General features: G+C 42.7%; 1 protein-coding gene across 1 annotated transcript in view; it reads left to right on the top strand.

Annotated features, from left to right (window-relative positions):
* Nucleotides 1–230: 230 nt before the first annotated feature.
* DHTKD1 (dehydrogenase E1 and transketolase domain containing 1) overlaps nt 231–22,201 on the top strand; it is a 52,521-nt gene continuing 30,550 nt past the window's right edge. The window contains exons 1-5 of the mRNA XM_022580302.2: nt 231–463; nt 15,081–15,236; nt 16,836–17,047; nt 17,812–18,006; nt 21,898–22,167. Coding sequence (XP_022436010.1) covers nt 307–463; nt 15,081–15,236; nt 16,836–17,047; nt 17,812–18,006; nt 21,898–22,167 — 990 coding nt within the window. The 5' untranslated portion in view covers nt 231–306. The remainder of the gene's footprint in view (nt 464–15,080; nt 15,237–16,835; nt 17,048–17,811; nt 18,007–21,897; nt 22,168–22,201) is intronic.

Genomic DNA, 22,201 nt, shown 5'->3' with positions numbered 1-22,201 from the left:
CGGTAACGCTCTACTCAACACTCCCCATTTTCCCAAATCCAGGGCTACCCTCAGCCTCTAGGACCGCGAGAGTCCCGGCGGATCCCGGGGCGTGGCTTCGCTTTGAAGGCCGCTGATCTAGATTGGCTCCGAGGGCGGTCCTGGCCAATCAGGACTGGGGGCGTTGTCTCGAAGGCGGGGCTTCCCCTCGCCTACCCCCCCCCCCCCCCCGCCTCCCACGCGGTGGGTTCCAGGAGCTACCTCCCTGTGGACGCGACCCCTAGATCTCCCGCAGAAGTCTCTGGGCCCGGGGGGGCCTGGCGGGACATGGCCTTGGCCACTGTGGCAGCAACAAGACTGGGCCTCGGCCGGGCCCCTCCGCTCCTCCTCCGGCGCGGCTACCAGACAGAGAGGGGTGTCTACGGCTACCCGCCGAGGAAGCCTGAGAGCCGGGAGCCCCAGGGCGGCCTGGCGCGCCCACCAGGTCAGGGATTGGTCCCGGGCGGTGGGCGTGGGGCCTGGGGAGGCCTTCCTGCCTGGCCTGGGGTGGGGTGCTTTTGATAGTTGGGGCTTCTAGGGGCCTCAGTGTGCGAGTAGGAGGGTGGGGAGGAACGTGAGGCGAGGGAGCAGAGGCGGACAGGCGTGCATACAGTCAGGGTCGGGGTCACAGAATGGTTTTGTGAGCTCTTGTCTTTTCCATTCCTTGGTCGTAAAACGTATAAGAACTTAGCTCTTTGCGGAGTCGGGGCTGCAGGAAAAGAAAAGTTCTAAGATATCCCAGCTCCTGGAGTTCACCCAAGGATACATTTCCAGGTCCGTCTCCAAAGCTGGTGTGAGCTGGGATGTGTGGGGATCGCGACTGTGACAGGGTGAAGAGGGCAGTTAGTAGATTGGTCTTGGACCACAGCATGGTATTTATTATCCATTTGTCTCCTCTGTGTAGCCTCTTTAATTTCAGAGTTTAGAACTCTTTGCTGAATTTAGAAACGTGTTACTCAGGTTTTAATGTATTACGAGACACGAATATCAGTTTTTGGAAGCTCTGTTGCATCCTCATATGCTAGAGACTAATTTTGAGCATTTGGTTTATGCTCCAAAGTTATTGTATCTTTATTCATCTTCACAGAATAGAAGATGAACACAGATCGATTATTAGAGGAAGGTCATTTGGCATCTTTGATCCAGTTATTGGATTAACAATTAGGAGCCCCTTCATCATCTAAGCACCTGACCTTTGAGCAGTACATCACACACTGGAACCTTAATATTTTGCTTTTGATCCCAGGGGACATTTAGAATAAAACTGATTCTCCTTTTTGAGTCTAGCGGGTTTCTTTAGGGACAGGATTTTGGCCAGCTAGATTGCTAATCCCTTGAGAGTAAGACTATAGGTATCTTATTTCACTTGGCAAATTGAATGCCCAGAATTTTACACGCCAACTGTCCTCAAACTGAAGCGTGCATTCAGATCACTCTGCATGATGTTAAAATGCTAGCTTCCAGGCCAGCCTCCCTCTCCCCTCCCCCAAACCCCACCCTAGTTCTCATTCAGTGGCCTGAGATGAGGTTCAGGAATTTGTATTTTTATGTCACTCTAGGTGATTCTCTAGCAGGGCGTCCGTGGCCACCATGGCCAAACACTGTTATAGTCATAAGGGATGTATGTGTAAGATGTATTTGACAATCTCTTCTTCAATTAAGAACTTACTATTGTGTGCTCAGTGTGCAATTATTGTGATCTTATTTGAGGTTTTCCCTCACTGCTGGGTCTCTGATTCCTATTAACAGCCTGGCAGTTGAGAATTAATCTTTGCTGGGAAAAGTCTGGGCTGGTGGTTCTCAATGAAGACTGTATCCAAATCATCCAGGGAGCTTTGGGCTGGTGTGGTTTGAAAAAATATCTCTGGAGTTGATTTTATCTGTATATAATCTTCTCTCTTCCCTCATCACCAACTTGTGCCTCCCCACTCCTCCTAGCAATGAACTTGCTGTGTTGTGGAATCCTTGGTGAACTTTGAAAGTTCAGTATTGAGTTAGAACTGCAGGCTAAGGGTACAATATTGTGTTGTACTGAGAGGATAGAGTAAAATCAATACTGAGAAATAGTTGTTTGTTGCAGTTATGGGATCTGACTTAAGGAATTTTTTCCTTATATCTTTTTTTAATACTCTGAATAAAACTTAAAGGCAAGTGGGCCATTTTGTAACTTTCTTCAAAATTATCATTCCATGTAGATCTGTGACAGTTCTTTCAGTTTAAGAACTTATCACATCATTTTGTAAAAACTCTTTTTATAGATACTACTCCTACTAGGCTGTGTGGGGGAATGGGGAAGGAGATTACATATAGCTCACGTCCAAAGAGCTTGGTCACACATCTATACATACCTGCAAGTGAGACTGGAAACCATAGTCTTTACTCAGGGTGGCTACCTTCCAATTAAAAATTATTTTGAGAGCGAAGAGGAAAATAAATGTTGGAAAATAATTAGTAATCACCACGCTCAGCCCCTTTGGCCATTCAAATATCCTAAGCTTTTCTTCCCAAACATAGAATGTACTCACTTCCTCCCTCCTCCATTAAATTCCTTAATCCAGCTCAAAGTCCATTTTCTCTGGAGAATGTGCAGTCCACTCCAGCAGGTGTGGCTGTGGCTCCTTGGAGTCTGGAATTTTATGAACTGCTATCCATCCTGAATATATACACATTCGATGTACAAAGGAAACTCCCATCCACAAAAGGAAAGAATGAGGAATTTATAGCAGCCACTGGTTCAGACCACTTATCAAGTCCTGTTGGGTAGGAATGATAAAGCCCCTTTATGTGGCTGAGTGGTAAATTCACTAGATTATCCGGCCCCTCAACTCTGCCCCTGTCCCTTCCCCTGGTCTTGCCTTATGGGTTCTTCTTTTTTTTTTTTTTTTAAATTTGCCCATTTTAAGGATGTAGTTTTTTTTTTGGATGTTGGGGGTAGGAGTTTATTTATTTATTTTTGCTGTGTTGGGTCTTCGTTTCTGTGCAAGGGCTTTCTCTATTTGCGGCAAGCGGGGGCCACTCCTCATCACGGTGCGCGGGCCTCCCACCATCACGGCCCCTCCCGTCGCGGAGCACAGGCTCCAGACGCGCAGGCTCAGCAGTTGTGGCTCACGGGCCCAGCCGCTCCACGGCATGTGGGATCCTCCCAGACCAGGGCCTGAACCCGTTTCCCCTGCATTAGCAGGCAGACTTTCAACCACTGCGCCACCAGGGAAGCCCATGGGTTCTTCCTTAACCTGTATCTTCTGAGGGCATTGGGGAGTGTGCCCTCCTTGGGGGCTGCACACCTTTCGTGGTCTACTTTATTTTGATAAAGTTAGGAGCCTGAGAGTTACTTTAGGTAGTCATCAATTACAGATTTTTTTTTTCTGGCCAGAGTTGGGATTTCTTTGGCAGTTCAGTTTTTTATTTTATTTATTTTTATTTTTTATTTTTTAAATTAGTTTTTATTGGAGTGTAGTTGATTTACAATGTTGTGTTACTTTCTGCTGTACAGCAAAGTGAATCAGTTATACATATACATATATCCACTCTTTTTTAGATTCTTTTCCCATATAGGTCACTACAGAGTATTGAGTAGAGTTCCCTGTGCTGTACAGCAGGTTCTTATTAGTTATCTATTTTATATATAGTAGTGTATATATGTCAATCCCAATCTCCCAATTTATCCTCCCCTGCCCCATATCCCCCTTGGTAACCCTAGGTTTGTTTTCTACATCTGTGACTCTATTTCTGTTTTGTAAGTAAGCTCATTTGTACCATTTTTTTGAGATTTGGAGTTGGGATTTCTTTGGCAGTTCAGGTTTTTAAAATATTTATTTATTTATTTTTGGTTGCATTGGGTCTTCATTGCTGCGCGCGGACTTTCTCTAGTTGCGGTGAGCGGGGGCTACCCTTCGTTGTGGTACGTAGTCTTCTCATTGCGGTGGCTTCTCTTGTTGTGGAGCACGGGCTCTAGGTGCCCGGGCTTCGGTAGTTGTGGCTCACGGGCTCTAGAGCGCAGGCTCAGTAGTTGTGGCGCACGGGCTTAGTTGCTCCACGGCATGTGGGATCTTCCTGGACCAGGGCTTGAACCAGTGTCCCCTGCATTGGCAGGCTGATTCTTAACCACTGCGCCACCAGGGAAACCCGGCAGTTCAGTTTCTTAAATAAAATTCCTAGGACTGCAGTCTTTTTGCTTTTTGGATTTTTGCTTCTAGTCATTCCATGAGCAAGTTGCCCACAGTCAAAGAGCTCATCCGGGCCTAGTTTTTAAGCCTGCAAACCCTGGTCTTTTATTTACTGCTTCTACCCACTCGACTCCCTAAATTTAATGGTGTTTATTTTGAGACCATCTCAACTAATATGCTGTAGTGGGAAGGCAAAACCCTTTGTGTGATATTGAAGGCTCAGCTGGCTTTCATCATCTAACAGATAATGCTTACTAGAAGGTACTTAAAAAGGGGTTTCATCTTTTCTCCTATATCCGGCCAAGACAGCCTCTTCAGAACTACCTTAACTAATTGCTTCTACTCTTCCAACCTTGGCTGGGTCTGCCCTCTAGGTACTGAGGCCACAGATGGAGAAAACCTCCCAGTAGTGGAGTGAATTTCCCTCCATCTCTTCTTAATGATGAACTATCTCCTCCTTGACCTCACCTTTCTTCTGGGGCTTTCCTGAAGATGACAAGAAACGATGAACACAGACTACTGAGCTACAGGCTCCATGGGCATGCAGCCTGCCTTTCAAGGTATCGCAAGTGACAGTTTTACCAAATGTCAGATAACATAACACTGCTTCAGCTTTCTAGTCTGAAATACCTGGGTCCTCAGTACCCACCACCTGACTGCTAAGCCAGTGTCATATACATTTTAGGCTCTGTTATGGCAGCAACCCACCTCCAGTAGCAAATTCAATATTGGATAGGATGTGTTCAGGGGCTGTGCCAGAGACCTGGAATAACAGTGGGTTGAATAAAGTAAGTAGAAGTCTGAGCTGGTATGACAGCTCTGCTCTGCAAAGCTGTAGGGGTTCAAGTTTCTTCTATGTTGTTTCTTTGCCACCCTGTGGGTGTTGCTTTCAACTCTGGTCAAGGATAGCTCACCACTATAGCCACATACTGGCCAGCAAGAGGGAGGAAAAGGGGGAGGGGAAGAGAACACCATCCCTTTAAGGGTAAGACCCAGAAATTGAAACATCACTTCTACTATCCTCTCATTGGCCAGAACATAGTCATATGGCCACCCTGGCTGCAGGGAAGGCTGGAAAGGGTATCCTTATTCTGGGTGGTCATATACTCAACTATCTGTTACCATAAAAGAGAAGGGAAAATGGATGTTGGGAGTTATAATAGTCTCTGCTACAGATGTACTTTAAAAATCTGGGGCAAGCAACTTTTTCACCTTGTACTTCCTGTCACATTTTGAGCACTCTATTTCTCAAAGCCTTGCTTTCTTCATATTTTCACTAACTAGGATCCTAGTCTAGGTTTTTAATTCTGGCCTGCTACCAAAAAAAAAAGTTGAATTCAAGGGTTCTTAACCTGGGCCCATGGATCCCTATGAGAAGGTTTCAGGGGGTCTGTGTACTTTGCACAACTCTGTGTGTGTGTCTGTTTGTAGGCCGAGGGCCCGTAGCTTTCATCACATTCTCAAAGAGATCCATGACTTCAAAGAGGTAAAACTGCTAGCCTAGCTGGTATTATAATTTATAGCCTAGTTCCCTTCCAGCTTAGTCCAGTCTTTCTAAAACGTTGGTTTAACTGAGTCACTTTCTTACTCAGGTCTCCAAAGGCTCTACTTTGCCTCTCAAAATAAAATGCAGGTTCTTTAGGTTGCTACTCAATGCCCTTCATGTTTCTTGACCTGTTCTAATTCTTTCTTACCTCTTTCCACATAAATTCCCCCACTTTCCAAATCTCTTCTTCACTTTGTGCCTTTCCACTTCTTACTCTCCACAGTCCAGCTCCATTCCCAAGTTCTCCGTGACATCTTTCCAGACAACTCCAGGCTATCCTAATCTGAATTCCCTTAACTCTCAGTATGGGGCCCAACCCCTTGGACTGTATTAAACTTTTTCTAATTGTGTGCAGTTTTGTGCGGGGATCATCTTCTCACTTACATTGTAAGATCCTGCCTAGTAAAGACCTTGTCTTATATTCCTTTCAGCTCTACACTTAACTAAATACTTACTAAATGATTGATTCCTACTAAGAAGTGGAAGTAGGGTTCTGTATATGCAATTTCTTTGTGACATTTAATACATTTGAATTTTGCACGTACAACCGTAACACCAAGAACTAAGAAACACTTTATATATAGGGTAATATACTGTATTACCATGTTCTAGAAAAAGGAATAACTTTTTTTTGCCGATGAAGACAATTAAGATTCATTGGGTTTTTCCTTAAATTCTGTTTAACTGTGTGCTTATGGTCTGTTCTATTAATTATAGGAGGCTGATGAGGCCAAGGACACAGTTTAATTGGCTTTAGTCTTTCTTTTTTTTGGCCTCGCTGTGCAGCATGCAGGATCTTAGTTCCCCGACCAAGGATCAAACCCATGCCCCCTGCATTGGGAGCACAGAGTCTGAAGCACTGGACTGCCAGCTATGTCCCAGCTTTAGTCTTTTTCGTAATGCCTACCAGTTGTCCTAAAAGGTACCATCTTTGTTGAGAGGAATGACTGAGTTAGTGGGATGGATCATGTACATTAACTTTTGGTATTGGCAAAATGAATCAAAGGACAAACCCTACTGAAAATGGACACAAGGCATCCTCCCACATCCAAGGTGACATAGAGAAATGGGAGGAGGTATGGTCAGAGTTATGGTGCCTCCCTCCTCCTCTTTGACCTTCATCAGCCTTCTTTCTTAATATGTTTATCTTGGCCAAATATCAATGCCTGCATAGGATGACTACTTCATTTACTAAGATTTTCACTGTAGCAAGGCTTTGAAGAGATATTGGATTTGCTTGGAGTAACCTTTTTGGATGGCAGTGGTTTCACTAGTTACAATTTGACCTGTGATGAGTGTCCTTTTAGCTGGCTATTAGTAAAACAGCTTGTACTTTAACCTCTGTATACCTCAACTTCCAAGTAAACTTGAATTTATTTATCAACAATCCTAATTTAAAATGGAGGTGGGTTTCCATATACATTTTAGAAGTATTTGTTCTAGTTCTGTGAAAAAAGCCATTGGTATTTTGATAGGAATTGCACTGAATCTGTAGATTGTCTTGGGAAGTATGGTCATTTTAACAATATTAATTCTTCCAGTCCAAGGCCATGGTATATCTTTCCATCTGTTTGTGTCATCTTCCATTTCTTTCATCAGTGTCTTATACTTTTCCGAGTATATGTCTTTTACCTCCTTAGGTAGATTTATTCCTAGGTATTTTATTCTTTTTGGTATGACACTAAATGGGGTTGTTTCCTTAATTGCTCTTTCTGATAGTTCGTTGTTAGTATATAGAAGTGCAACAGCTTAGGACCAGTGATTCATAGGCATAAATTTCATTATGAAGGATTTGGGTTATTAAAAAATGGCAGAATTTAGAGACCATTAGGAGATGGGAGCTGTAAGATTCCAAACAGTGTTTAGCGGTTACTGATCTTGGCGATCAGCTTTAGTAGTTGAAGTGAAGTTGCAGGTATGTTGCATATTAGAAATAATAGGAGCCTTGGGAATTCCCTGGCAGTCCAGTTGTTAGGACTAGGCACTTTCACTGCTGGGGCCTGGGTTTTGTCCCGGGTCGGGGAACTAAGATCTCACAAGCAGCGTGACACGGACAAAAAAAAAAAAAAAAAGAAATAATAGGAGCCTTTACTGGAGGTATAGGAAAAACAGTTGGGGAAAATCTTATTGCATTAGAGATTTTCAAAAATATTTAGATGATTTTTTAAATGTTTCAATGACTTCTAGTTATCTCATCCTGTTTGCTGTAGGCCCTGGACTTTCCTTTTCACTTTTTGTTATGGTATAGTGGGTAAAACACTGGATTAAAATCAAGCACACCTGAGTACAAATAGTTCCAATTCCAGCTTCTTCATTACCAGTGTCACCTTCTGCAAGTCACTTAACGTGTTTGGGCCTCAGTTAACTCTTCTGCAGATAAGGGTCCTATTTCAGGGCTGTTACAGGATTAGATAAAATGACGTATCTGAAAAATCCAGCACAATGTGTAGCACAAGTTAGTACTCAATAAATGGTCACTATCATTTACTATCAATCTGTGACTGTTGCTTACCTATTTCGGCAATGATTTAAGAAAGGAATCTCAAAAAAAAAAAGGAAAGGACCAGAACAAGGTTTCTATTTAAAGTTTGGTTTTTTGCAAGAAAGAACTATCTGGCAAAATAAATTTAGCTTATAAAGATATCATGTTTGAGATGGGAAGAGAAGATAGGATGTAAAATGAACTCAGCTGCACAGCCTAGGTATGAGTTTCTTGTACAGAATTCATAATAATAGTATTCTGGTACCAAGTCTTGCCTTTTGATATGGTTATCTATGAAGTTCCTAAGTTGAAGCTGGTGGCAGCTGTCTCATTTCTTTTTTTCTATAGATTTCTGTTGTTTATTTATTTATTTATGTATTTGGCTGCATTGGGTCTTCGTTGCTGTGCGCGGGCTTTCTCTAGTTGCGGTGTGCGGGCTTCTCATTGCAGTGGTTTCTCTTGTTGCAGAGCACGGGCTCTAGGGCGTGCGGGCTTCAGTAGCTGTGGTGTGCAGGCTCAGTAGTTGTGGCTCGTGGGCTCTAGGGCACAGGCGCAGTAATTGGGGAGCACAGGCTTAGTTGTTCCTCGGCATGTGGGATCTTCCAGGACCAGGGATCGAACCCGTGTCCCCTGCATTGGCAGACGGATTCTTAACCACTGTGCCACCAGGGAAGTCCCCGTCTCATTTTAATAGGGCCTAAGAGGGGACTTCCCTGGCGGTCCAGTAGATAAGACTCCACGCTTCCATTGAAAGGGACATGGTTTCGATCCCTGGTCAGGGAACTAAGATCTCACATGCCGCACGGTGTGGCCAAAAAAAAAAAAAAAAAAATAGGGCCTATGGGACTCCAATTATGGAGTTCTCTTTCTTGGAGTCTTCAGTATTTTTATAGATAGCCAATGTTCCCACTTGCTCTAAGCATATGCTGACTTGAATGCAAAGAGACTGTGGATTGGATCTAGATATTTTGGGGGGAGGCTGTTTATGACCAGATGATGAAAGAGAACTGTATTGACTTCCAGTTGAAGTACTAAGTTTAGTTTAGGTTATCTATCAGTGTACTTTATGTTGGTTAATATGAACACATTTCTTTCTGAAAATAAAATGCTATTCAACACTATCCAGTGCCCCCACCGTGTTTGCTTACAGCAGAGAATAAAGTGAAGTAGATATCCCTATCATAATGTTTTTTATTTGTTTGTTTGTTTTGGGTGCACGGCACGTGGGATCTTAGTTCCCTGACCAGGGATTGAACCCACACCCCCTGCATTGTAAGCACAGAGTCTTAACCACTGGACCGCCAGGGAAGTCCCTCATAATGTTTTTTTACTCTTGTTTTAGCTAAGGTTCTTTTGGTCACAAGCAGCAGAAACCAACTCTGGCTATCTTAAGCAAAGAGGGGACTTTATTTGAAGGGTACAAGGGTATCTTCTAGAGCTGAAAAACATTTCAAGTAATCAAGAAGGGAGTGAACCAAAGCTAGCTCTGGGAATATTGGCAGAGGCTGTGTGCGGCCCGATAAGGCACAGCTGTTAAGGTACTTAGCTCCTGTGTCACCCATAATGTGTGTTGGGGGTTCACAAGACCACCCCACATTTAGAGATTCTCCAGAAGGGACTCATGGCACTCAGTCTATAGTTGTACTCATGGCTAAGGTTTATGGCAGTGATGTGATAAGGACACACAGCTGGACCATAATGGAAAAGGCACAGGAAGAGTCTGGAGTACCTTTGTGCAGGCATCCTTCTGCGTTCTCCCATGAGGCATCACACGGAATGCACTCCTCTTCAAGAAACACAGCAACATGTGTGCAATGTTCCTGCGCAGGGAATCCTATTAGAGTCTCAGCACCCAGGGTTTTGTTTTCTTTTTTTTTTAACATCTTTATTGGGGTATAATTGCTTTACAATGGTGTGTTAGTTTCTGCTTTATAACAAAGTGAATCAGTTATACATATACATATGTTCCCATATGTCTTCCCTCTTGCGTCTCCCTCCCTCCCACCCTCCCTATCCCACCCCTCCGGGCGGTCACAAAGCACCGAGCCGATATCCCTGCAGGGTTTTTATTGGGAGAGGTTCGTATAAGCACCCTCTGCATGTGCCAAAATCCCAGACTCCCAGAAGGAAAGCAGGTGTTCAGCCTAAACTACCTTGTTCTCCCAAACAGTCGAGGCACAGTGGATCACCCTTACCAATTAGGGACAGGTGAGGCCATTCCTGAAATTCAAATTCCCAGGCAGCAACCAAGAGCATAAACCTTGCAAGCAGGCTTTTCTAAGGATAGCAGTCTCACGCTCACTCTTCTCATATCTCTTAATTCCAACTCTCAAATTCTGGGAAGATTGAATCCGACCCACCTTGACTCAGGTGTCTTTGGAATCCATTGACTCTTTGGGAGGCAAAGTGGAGCAACAGAGACATGGCCCTGGAACCCACCCTCTGGGATGGGAGGGTACAGTTCTCAGAAGAGAAGGACCCAAAGTGATCAGGAGGGACCCACTGCAGCCCTCATACGGCACGTTTGAGGGCTCTGGAAACCTTTGATCGGGAGGGTTCTGTGATGCCATTACAATACAGTGAATTTCAGGACTTCATTCATTCAAGTAATAACAAATATCTCTTGAGCATCTACTATGTGCCATTCTCCTGAGCCAGAAGCACGCCTCCAGTATTTTCCATTTTATTTGGAAGAAGAGCGTATATATCTGCTACTGTGGTTTGCCCTATTCTCTCTGGCTTCTTAGGAATTTAAACATCCAATTAAATTCCTTTGAACTTTCACAGATATCGTGAGCACTGAGTCATTTGGTCAGTATTATGCCTCAGGTGAAGGGATTCATTTTTCTCTTACAGTAATCCTTTGATTTATACAGTAACAGGGAGTTTTTTTGTGAAGAAAATATGTATTCTATTGCTGTGATCCGATCCATTTAAATCCTTTAATTTCATTATTTGCTACCAAAGTAATCCAGCTGAAGCAATTTTATCCAATGCATTTGACACTGAAACTTGGTCAGTTAATTTAACAAAAAATCATTAAGTCAAGGATTATCATAATGAAATGAGAGACGCTTTACGTATTTTAACTCAAGTATGTTTATTTTTGGTTTTGTATATGCAAATCTTTAAAGTGAAGAGCACTTATGAAAGCAATCTGAGTGCGGAATCTCCTGGATTTTTATAATGTCTCCCCTAATGTTTACATTTCCCCATAGCAACAGCCTTAGGAACAAATATAATTTACTCTTACAAGCATATAGTCAACTGGTGAGGGCAGTGGAGAGAATCTGATCATCAGAAGCTTTCAGGGTGTATTTAAGTCAGTTAAATGGATACAATTTAAAGAGCTCTGGGAATTTCCTGGAGGTCCAGAGATTAGGACTCGGTGCTTTCACTGCCTTGGGCCTGGGTTTGATTCCTGGTCGGGGAACTAAGATCCCATAAGCCTCATGGTGTGGCCAAAATAAATAAATAAATAAAGAGCTCTACTGGACATGTTCGTTACTTAAAACTTAGAAACTATGGTAAGCAAGAAAATTTTTTTTTTTTTTTTTTTTTTTGGCTGCGCTGGGTCTGCATTGCTGTGCGTGGGCTTTCTCTCTAGCTGCGGCGAGCCGGGGCTACTCTTTGTTGTGGTGCACGGGCTTCTCCTTGCGGTGGCTTCTCTTGCTGCGGAGTATGGGCTCTAGGCTCAAGGGCTTCAGTAGTTGTGGCTCGAGGGCTCTAGAGCACAGGCTCAGTAGTTGTGGCGCACGGGCTTAGTTGCTCCACGGCATGTGGGATCTTCCCGGACCAGGGCTCGAACCCATGTCCCCTGCATTGGCAGGCGGATTCTTAACCACTGCGCCATCCGGGAAGCCCCAAAATTAGGAATTTTGACATAGGATCATCACTAAGTTTTTGGTCTATTTCCTTTATATATGTGGAATATATACATGCAAATGCAGAGACATATATGGAGTATATAGATACTAATATGCTAGATATACTATATAATGAAATATATATTATACACCAATTTGAACAAAAATCAGGCTTATGCTATATATAGTGTCTTTTAGTCTTTTTCCATCTAAACAAACTGATGCTTTTCCAGTAAGCATTCTCCTACAGCATTATCTTGTGATGACTTTTGGCCAGTGGGGATTAGTTATCAACACTGTGGCATGTCCCTAAGAGGACTGGGGGTTTGTAGAGAGTTAGAGGACTAACTACAGGGGAATGTCAGTGAGGAATGAGGAGGCATTGACTCCACCTTCAGTACTGGAGGGGTGTGTGTGTGGGTGATGAGTAACTTCACCTTCCACTGGTGTCCTCAGGGGAAAGCAGATTCCCGTGACGACAGCAGTATAAGCAATTGTTTAGGGAAGAGGTGAAGAAGGTAGGGAGACCTGTTAAGCATGGAACAGAATTCCAGAGGTCATAATGGAAGGATCTGGGAGACAGAGAGGGAAGAGATATGGGACTGGGTCTGGTGGAAGGTACCAGAGCAGTGAAATGAGGGTCTGAGAGAAAACAGATGGTCAGGATGGATGGAGAATGTGCCCCAAGGTGGGAGAGGAATAGTCCTCTCTCTCTGGCTCTTTCAGCATAGTAGGTGCCACATGTTCTTCGGGGTGAGCAGCATCCTTTTGTGCCAACTCCCCCGTCAGTGTTCTAGAGTATCATTAAAAACTTGGCTTTTCAGTTAGAAATTTCAGTTAGAAATTGAAGCAGTGATCCCTGAGCTGATGTGGTTCACTAAAGAGAATGTTTTCAAAAGAGGGTAGTAGAAGACTTCCCTGGTGGTCCAGTGGTTAAGACTCCACGCTTCCAATGCAGGGTGCATAGGTTCAATCCCTGGTCAGGGAACTAAGATCCCACGTGCTGCGTGGCATGGCCAAAAGTTTAAAAAAATAAAAATAAAGCATTAAAAAAAAGAGGGCTAGTAGATTGTGGTGAGAATGGGGATGATAACCCTACATATTTACCATTGGACTTACCCCACTAAGGATGTAGTTTCACAGATGATATTGGAAGTCGTGGATGAGATCACCTAGAGAGAAAGTAGACTGAGAAGAAGACCCTGGGCAGATCTGGGGAGAACCAATATTTTAGAGGTGGACAAAGACGAGGATCCCCTAACCCACTTCTCGCCCAGCAAAAGTGATTGAGGTTGAGTAGCCAGCGAGTTAGGAGGAAACCCAGGATCTTGCAATGCCAGAGAGCCCAGGGAAGCAGCTGTTTTTAAGGAGGAGTGGCCAACAGGGACAATGCTTTAGACAGATATATCTGTCTGTATTTTAGCCAGAAATATGAAGGTGTCCTACTTCGTAACCAGAATAGAGACTGTAGCAAAGTTATATATGACTCCTCCAGCTTGAAATCAGTTCATTTACTGGGATTGTTTGATGAGTTTATTAGACATAGTGTGGGTCCTCTTAACTGCCGGATTTGTGCCAACACATCCTACATATTCGTATGAATATTGAATGCATGTTCAACACACCTCAGTTCTTTCCTCTAAGCCTGTGACAAGAGATACACTGTGCAGCACCCTGAATACAAACCCCAGCACATAAACATGTAGCTCTGAAATCATTGTATGGCAACACATGTTCATAAAATGGTCAGTAAGTATTTCAAAATATGCTAACAATTTTCTTTGGGTTCTGAAAATAAAAATGCAAATTTTTGTAATGTTCAGAAAATGTGTGCCCTTCATAGTGGATTTGCTCATCTTCAGAGATTTGTGCTTGATTTGTATAAGACCACCTTGATGAACTGAAGGTTAATCGATTGTGGGCTTGAAGGATTTTCTTCCAAATTTTAGAAGGGCTTTCCTGTGGGAAAGGGAAGAAAAGCAGCTTCTGGCTCAATATAAAAATCATCTAAGATAGAATTGGATTCATTGAAAGGTAATGATTCCCCCTTGAGTAGAGACTGGGGAATTACTCATTTAAGGCTGTACAAACGGGATTTAAAATTTTTTTTCATTATGTGAGTAACAAGATAATTTCTAAGGTCTTTTCCTACTGTACGATTTCATGAGTGTATGTACCTGGGGTCTTTAAGAAATAAGGAAGGCTGGGACTTCCCTGGTAGTGCAGTGGTTAAGAATCCGCCTGCCAATGTAGGGGACACGGGTTTTAGCCCTGGTCCGGGAAGTTGCCGCATGCCGCAGAGCAACTAAGCCCGTGCGCCACAACTACTGAGCCTGCGCTTTACAACCTGTGAGCCACAACTACTGAGCCCACCTGCGACAACTACTGAAGCCCACGCACCTAGAGCCCGTGCTCCGCAACAAGAGAAGCCACTGCAATGAGAAGCCCGCGCACCCCAACGAAGAGTAGCCCTCGCTCGCCACAACTAGAGAAAGCCCACGCACAGCAACGCAGACCCAACACAGCCAAAAATAAAATAAATAAATTTATAAAAAAAAGAAATAAGGAAGGAAATGTAACATTGATTTTGTAGTTCAAATTGTCTGTATTTCTAATGTACGATATAAAAAATCTCAAATAATAATTAAGAGGACTATAATTATCCATAATCTCAGCATTTTAACAGTTATTTTCAATTTGGGGTGTTTCCTTTAAATATCTATCCTCGTGCATAATTAGTTTCACAAATGTGCACTTATAGTTCTGTTTCCTTTCTGTACTTTTCAGTGACTTTTGCTCTCAGGAGATAAATTTAAGGAAATAAGTGTGTTTTCCTGGAGTCTGTTAGTCTTTAATCCTGAAAACCACTGGCAGCTGTGGTGGGTAGGAGCCGTGTGTTTAAAACTGTCCAAGGCCACAGAGGCTTCTTTGAAAAACTGATTTTGCAGCTTGTGGGCATTTCCTAAACTATATTGTTCTATTGTTTTTTCCCCCTGAATTAGTGGATCATGGCCTTGCCAGGTTGGTGACGGTGTATTGTGAGCATGGCCATAAAGCTGCCAAAATCAACCCTCTCTTCACTGGCCAAGCCCTGCAGGAGAACGTGCCTGAAATCCAAGCCCTCGTGCAGACGCTGCAGGGACCCTTTAATACCGCAGGTAAAGCCCATCAACAATGAACTATCCACGTGACAGTTAACTGCCAGTGAGGTGGGGCTCCTTTCTCTGTTCTTGAAGGACCCACATGCCTGCTGGAGCTGAGGCTTCCACGGGTGTGAGGGGACAGTGAGGGGCACATTCGAACACTGTCTGGGAGGAGCAGTGTTGGGGTTCTAGAATGGTCTTCTGATAGGGCCCGTTTCTTCTCTATTCAAATCATATGTACAACGGCCAGAGGGTACATGAAAAGGTGCTCAGCATCACTAAGCATCAGGGAAATGCAAATCAAAACCACAATGAGGGGCTTCCCTGGTGGTGCAGTGGTTGAGAGTCTGCCTGCCGATGCAGGGGACACGGATTCGTGCCCCGGTCCGGGAAGATCCCACGTGCCGCGGAGCAGCTGGGCCCGTGAGCCATGGCCGCTGAGCCTGCGCGTCCGGAGCCTGTGCTCCGTAACCGGAGAGGCCACAACAGTGAGAGGCCCACGTACCGCAAAAAAAAAACCAAAAAACCTCAATGAGCTATCACCTCACACCTGTTACAATGGCTATTGTCAAAAAAAACCCCAAAGATGGATAAACAACACGGTCCTGCTGTCAAGCACAGGGAACTATATTTAATATCCTGTGATAAACCATAATGGAAAAGAAAATGAAAAAAAATGTATATATATGTATAACTGAATCACTTTGCTGTACAGCAGAAATTAACACAACATTGTAAATCAACTATACTTCAATTAAAAAAAAAACAAACCCAAAGATACAAGTGTCGGCGAGGATGTAGAGAAAAGGGAACTCTTGTGCACTATTGGTAGGAATGCAAGTTGGTGCAGCCACTATGGAAAACAGTATGGAGGATCCTCAAAAAATTAAAAATAGAACTACCATATGATCCAGCAATTCCATGTCTGGGTATAAATCTAAAGGAATTGAAATCACTATCTTAAAGAGATATCTGCACTCCCATGATCATCACAGCTTTGCTCAATCAGTATCAAAGATCTAACGTTTATTGTAAGAAACCATACACGATATAAAGAAAATGTTGGTTTGTTAAATTCATATTGTAGGCTTAGGCAAATGACTGATAATTGATTTGGTGCTGGGCCAATCACGTACTACAAACCTTTTCTCTGGCTGAGATTCAGGGAGATTTCCTTTTACCCTAGAATATTGCATTGCTATCAATATTAATTCACATTAAGACCAACTGTGCAATAATAGGCATTGCTTTATAGATATTAATAAGACTTGAACGTTTTGGTAGATAGATATTTCAGATAAATGTATACATATGATTTGTAGCTATAAAGCAGATGAAAGGTAGGTTCACAATTTAGTTCGAAATGACTATAGAATCAAAATTTGGCATAATGCATCATGGCTCTGTTCGAGAGAAGGAAGATTTTTATTCCCTCTCCTTTTAGTACCTTTATGGCCTTTGATCATATTTTTAGTTTTGCCTTTAGAAAAATCTAGATAACCCAAGTTACTTGGAATGAAATGCTCTGAATTCAAATAAGGATCTTGGTATGTTCTATAATTAGTTACATGGTTGATTATTCTTTAAAACGATCCCTTTGATTCCATTTCATAGGATTACTGAACATGGGGAAGGAGGAGGCCTCTCTCGAGGAAGTGGTAGCCTATCTCAACCAGATCTACTGTGGGCAGATTTCTATTGAAACCTCCCAACTTCAGAGCCAGGAGGAGAAAGAATGGTTTGCCAAGCGGTTTGAGGAACTGAAAAAGGAGGCATTTACCACAGAAGAGCGAAAACATCTGTCAAAACTAATGCTAGAATCTCAGGTATAAAAGTAGCAGCTAATATCAAAGAAACAGGTCGATTCATTTTCTACAAAGACATATAAATATTGAAGAGAGGGAGTTAAGACATGAACTCTCTGAATGTAGCCCCATTTACCCCACGGCCTCAACACAAGGGGCAGTGTAACACATACCACTTTATTCTAAGTTGAAGAAAGTAGATCACCAAACAACAGAACTATTGGTTCTTCTCAGAGTCAATATGTTTTATGTATTTGTCGATTCCCTCTATAGAAGCCTGCAAAATCCTTAAGATCTTAGTTCTCTTTTTATTACCTGAAGTGATAGAAAAAAAGGAACTGTATGTGGAAGAGTCTCTCAATACAGATTAATGGGATTGAATGTCTGTCAGGGCTGTCATCAGGACTCGGGCATATCAAGATGACAAGAAACCTGTTCCCAGTAACGTGGGTGGTTGGCTAGTTTGCAGCCCAGATGAAATGCTATTGTAGAGCCCTGTACTAAAACTCAAGTCATGGGAAAGGCCCGGCATTCTGAGGGGATTCCTGTTGGGGTGAGTTCTTCTACCACTCAGGTCGTTTTCTCGGCATCCCTGCTGCTGTCTGGTGTCCTCGGCAGGGCTCTCCTGCCTGGCTCTGGGTGACTTCTGTGCATCTCTGCGGTCTGTAGTGAAGGAACCCTGTTGCAGCTGCTTGACGCAGTGTGGGGTCTTCTTAAACGTGTTTGACTTTGACCCAAGTAGTTAGCTGTCCTGTAACTGATGCATCTGACATGGTGTTCCATAGGAGCTTGACCACTTTTTGGCCACCAAGTTTGCCACGGTGAAGCGATACGGAGGCGAAGGAGCTGAAAGCATGATGGGCTTTTTCTATGAGCTGCTGAAAATGGCGGCCTACAGCGGGGTAACCGATGTCATTATTGGGATGCCACATAGAGGCAGGCTGAACTTATTGACAGGCCTTCTGCAGTTCCCTCCAGAGGTAAAAGACTTTCTATGTTTTCCACTATTCATGTACAATTGACTATAAAAGAATAAAACCAATGGTAATAACTGGTTTTAGAAAACCGACTAAGCATATGAGCCATTTGTCCAGGAGACAGCTTAGTTAATTTTTTTTTGATTTGAATTTTATTTTATTTGTTTATTTTTATACAGCGGGTTCTTATCAGTTATCTATTTTATACATATTAGTGTATATATGTCAATCCCAGTCTCTCAATTCATTCCCCCCCGCCCACCGCCACTTTCCCCCCTTGGTGTCCATACATTTGTTCTCTACATCTGTGTCTCTATTTCTGCCTTGCAAACTCGTTCATCTGTACTGTTTTTCTAGATTCCACATATATGTGTTAATATATAATATTTGTTTTTCTCTTTCTGACTTACTTCAGCTTAGTTAATTGATGAAACCTGTTGCTGTTGAATGGCCCTCTTCTTTTTCCTTTTGTTTGTTTATTCTTTTGGCTGTGCCACGTGAAATGTGGGATCTTAGGTCCCCAACCAGGGATCAAACCCGCGTCCCCTGCTGTGGAAGCGTGGAGTCTCAACCACTGGACCACCAGTGAAGTCCCTGGACCTGGCATTTAGGTTGATTTTCTGTATCAACTTACAGAGGTTCTTCACTCAGGGAAGTTAAAAGTTAGTTTGTTTCCTACAGATGATGCAAACAGATAAATTCTGTTTTTCGAAGCATGCTTCCCCTATTTCATAAAAATCATTCAGACAAACACAAAGATCTGTGCAATTTGATACAATTTTACCTTACAAAAAAGTCATTTTTACCTTCCACTTATTTGCAGTTTATAGATTATATGAAACTAGTTACACATTGTTATCTCAAGAGACCCCTCTAAGTGAGTGGTTTTACGGGTTATTGGATCTTGCTGTTCCTGTTCTGTCCAACTCAGCTGCTCTGTAAGTCTCGAAAGACTTGAGGGTCAGGATGGAAGATTCGATGTCAGGGAGCATCAGAGGGACTCAATGTCTGATAAGGTTGTGGCCATTATGCGTGGATAAACCTCATTACTGTTCTTGGCCAGGAGATTAAAAATAATTAAACGTTAAAGGACCTTTCAAAGTTAGATGGAGTTAATGGAGCCTATGGAAGGATGTGTTATCCTTGAGAATATTAGAAGAAACACATGGGAACCCTAGTACGCTGTTGGTGGGAATGTAAATTGGTGCAGCCACTGTGGAAAACAGTATGGAGGATCCTCAAAAAACTAGAAATAGAACCACCATATGACCCAGAAATTCCATTCCTGGGTATATATCTGAAGAAAATGAAAACACTAATTTGAAAAGATATATGCACCTCAATGTTCATAGCAGTATTATTTACAATAGCCGATACAGAAGCAGCCTAAGTGTCCATCAACAGATGAATGGATAAAGAAGATGTGATACACACACACACACACACACACACACACACACACAATGGAATACTACTCAGCCATAAAAAAGAATGAAAATTTGCCATTTGAAACAACATGGATGGACTTTCAGGGTATTGTGCTTAGTGAAATAAGCCACACAAAGATAAATACTGTATGTTGTCACTTATATGTGGAATCTAAAAAATAAAACAAACTAATGACTATAACAAAAAAGAAACAGACTCACTAAGAGAACAAACTAGTGGTTACCAGTGGGGAGAGGGAATGGGGGAAGGGCAGTATAGCAGTAGGGGATTGAGAGATACAAACTACTTTGTAAAAAATAAATAAGCTACAAGGATATATTGTACAACACAGAGAATATAGCCAATATTTTGTAATAACTATAAACAGTATAATCTCTAAAAATTTTGAATCACTATGTTGTACACCTGAAATTTATATAATATTGTAAATCAACTATACCTCAATTCTAAAAATAATTTTTTAATGAAAAAAATATATGTGATGTCATGTCTAGGGGCCAAGCTTTACCTTTATTATTCATACCTCAGTGTTTCTGATGCTAAGAGACTGGTAACCAGCTTTGAAAAGACACCTTAGAAAAGGTAGAATACGACAGAATAAAGTAATGGACAGATGGAGACATGTGCTTACATACCTGCAGAAATTCTCTCTCTCTTTTTTTTTTGCCTGCTCCATGCGGCTTGCGGCTTGTGGGATCTTAGTTCCCTGACCAGGGATGGAATCTGCACCCTCGGCAGTGAAAGCGCTGAGTCCTAACCACTGGACCGCCAGGGAATTCCCCTGCAGAAGTTCTTAAACCAAAAATTGCATTCCTAAAATATCCCAGACAAAACAGTTACTGAAAGACACAGAAGTGATTATCAATGATCATATTTGTGAGAAACACACCCATCCCTATACTGTGTGAGTTTGTGAACTGGAGAAGCTTTTGGGTCATTCAAACCATTTGGCCAGTAGAGAATAGCATGCTGTTTTTGGTAAATACCTTGGTTTGAGACCCAGATTTGTAGCCGAGGACCTTTAAACCATCTAGTTAATTTCTCTTGCACATTCATTTTTTTTTTTTTTAAATCTCAAACTCCTAATTTATCCCTCCCCTTCCCCTTTGGTAACCATAAGATTGTTTTCTATGTCTGTGAGTCTGTTTCTGTTTTGTAAATAAGTTCATTTGTATCATTTTTTTTTTCCTTTTCTTTTTTTATTTTTGGCCATGCCGTGTGGCTTGCAGGATCTTAGTTCACAGGGACTGAACCTGGGCCCTTGGCAGTGAAAGAGCAGAGTCCTAATGACTGGACTGCCAGGGAATTCCTGTATCATTTTTTTAGATTCCACACATAAGTGATATTATATGATATTTGTCTTTTTCTGTCTGACTTATTTCACTTAGTATGATAATCTCTAGATCCATCCATGTTGCTGCAAATGGCATTATTTTGTTCTTTTTTATGGCTGAGTAATATTCCAGTGTGTGTGTGCACACACACCATATGTTCTTTATCCATTCATCTGTCAATGGACGCTTAGGTTGCTTCTGTATATTGGCTATTGTAAATAGGGCTGCAATGAACGTTGGGGTGCATGTACCTTTTCGAATTAGAGTTTTCTCTGGATATATGGATCACATGGCAACTCTAGCAACTCAGTTTTTAGTTTTTTAGCTTGTTCATTTTTAAAATGGGTAGTAACATCTATGTCATAGAAGACTGTGAAGATGAGGTGACAGAATGTATGCAGAGAAGTCCTTTGAGAATTGGACAATATAGTTTTTAAGATGCCACTTGCACTAAGCAGTGTATGTCATCCCCTGACTAAATGGGATTAACTTCTTATTTGCCTCTCTACCTTTAACAAGAATAATACAAATTCTTTTGGAAAATACATACTAACAGGTGCATTTAAGAAAAAATACTTTGCTTATTGCAAGGCAGAGGTATCTTACCATCTGCATCAGGCTAGACTCTTCTGAAAGTGCTGGAACTTCATATGACTGAACATCTCCAAATAGTTCTGTGCATTCGAGCAGTTACAAGTGTGTGCTTATCTTTATTTATTTAATTTTTGGCTGCGTTGGGTCTTCGTTGCTGCCTGTGGGCTTTCTCTAGTTGCGGCAAGGGGGGGGCTACTCTTCATTGCGGTGTGTGGGCTTCTCATTGCAGTGGCTTCTCTTGTTGCGGAGCACGGGCTCTAGGTGCATGGGCTTCAGTAGTTGTGGCACACAGGCTCAGTAATTGTGGCTTACGGGCTCTAGAGTGCAGGCTCAGCAGTTGTGACACACAGGCTTAGTTGCTCTGTGGCATGTGGGATCTTCCCGGACCAGGGCTCGAACCCGTGTCCCCTGCATTGGCAGGAGGATTCTTAACCACTGTGCCACCAGGGAAGTCCCTATTGTGTGATTTAAATGAACCACCTCTTACCGTTTTTTCTTGTATGTTTATTCGGCATAGCTGATGTTCCGTAAAATGCGAGGCTTAAGTGAATTTCCGGAAAATGTCTCAGCCGCTGGCGATGTCCTGTCTCACCTGACGTCCTCGGTTGACCTGGACTTCGGTGCACACCATCCCCTCCACGTGACAATGCTGCCCAACCCCTCACACCTGGAAGCCGTTAACCCTGTGGCTGTTGGGAAGACTCGCGGGAGACAGCAGTCCAGGCGGGATGGGGACTACTCTCCAGACGGTTCGGCTCAGCCTGGGGACAAGGTCATTTGCTTACAGGTACTAGTAGCTTCAGGAAGTGAGGCCTGAGGTT

This window comes from Delphinapterus leucas, chromosome 2 (genome assembly GCF_059928025.1).
Source record: "Delphinapterus leucas isolate spDelLeu-1000000601 "Yukka" chromosome 2, BTC_Dleu_Yukka2, whole genome shotgun sequence".
In the NCBI taxonomy this organism is placed as follows: Eukaryota; Metazoa; Chordata; class Mammalia; order Artiodactyla; family Monodontidae; genus Delphinapterus; species Delphinapterus leucas.
The sequence above is the reverse complement of the archived record's forward strand: the minus strand, read 5'-3'. Positions and strand labels throughout refer to the sequence as shown.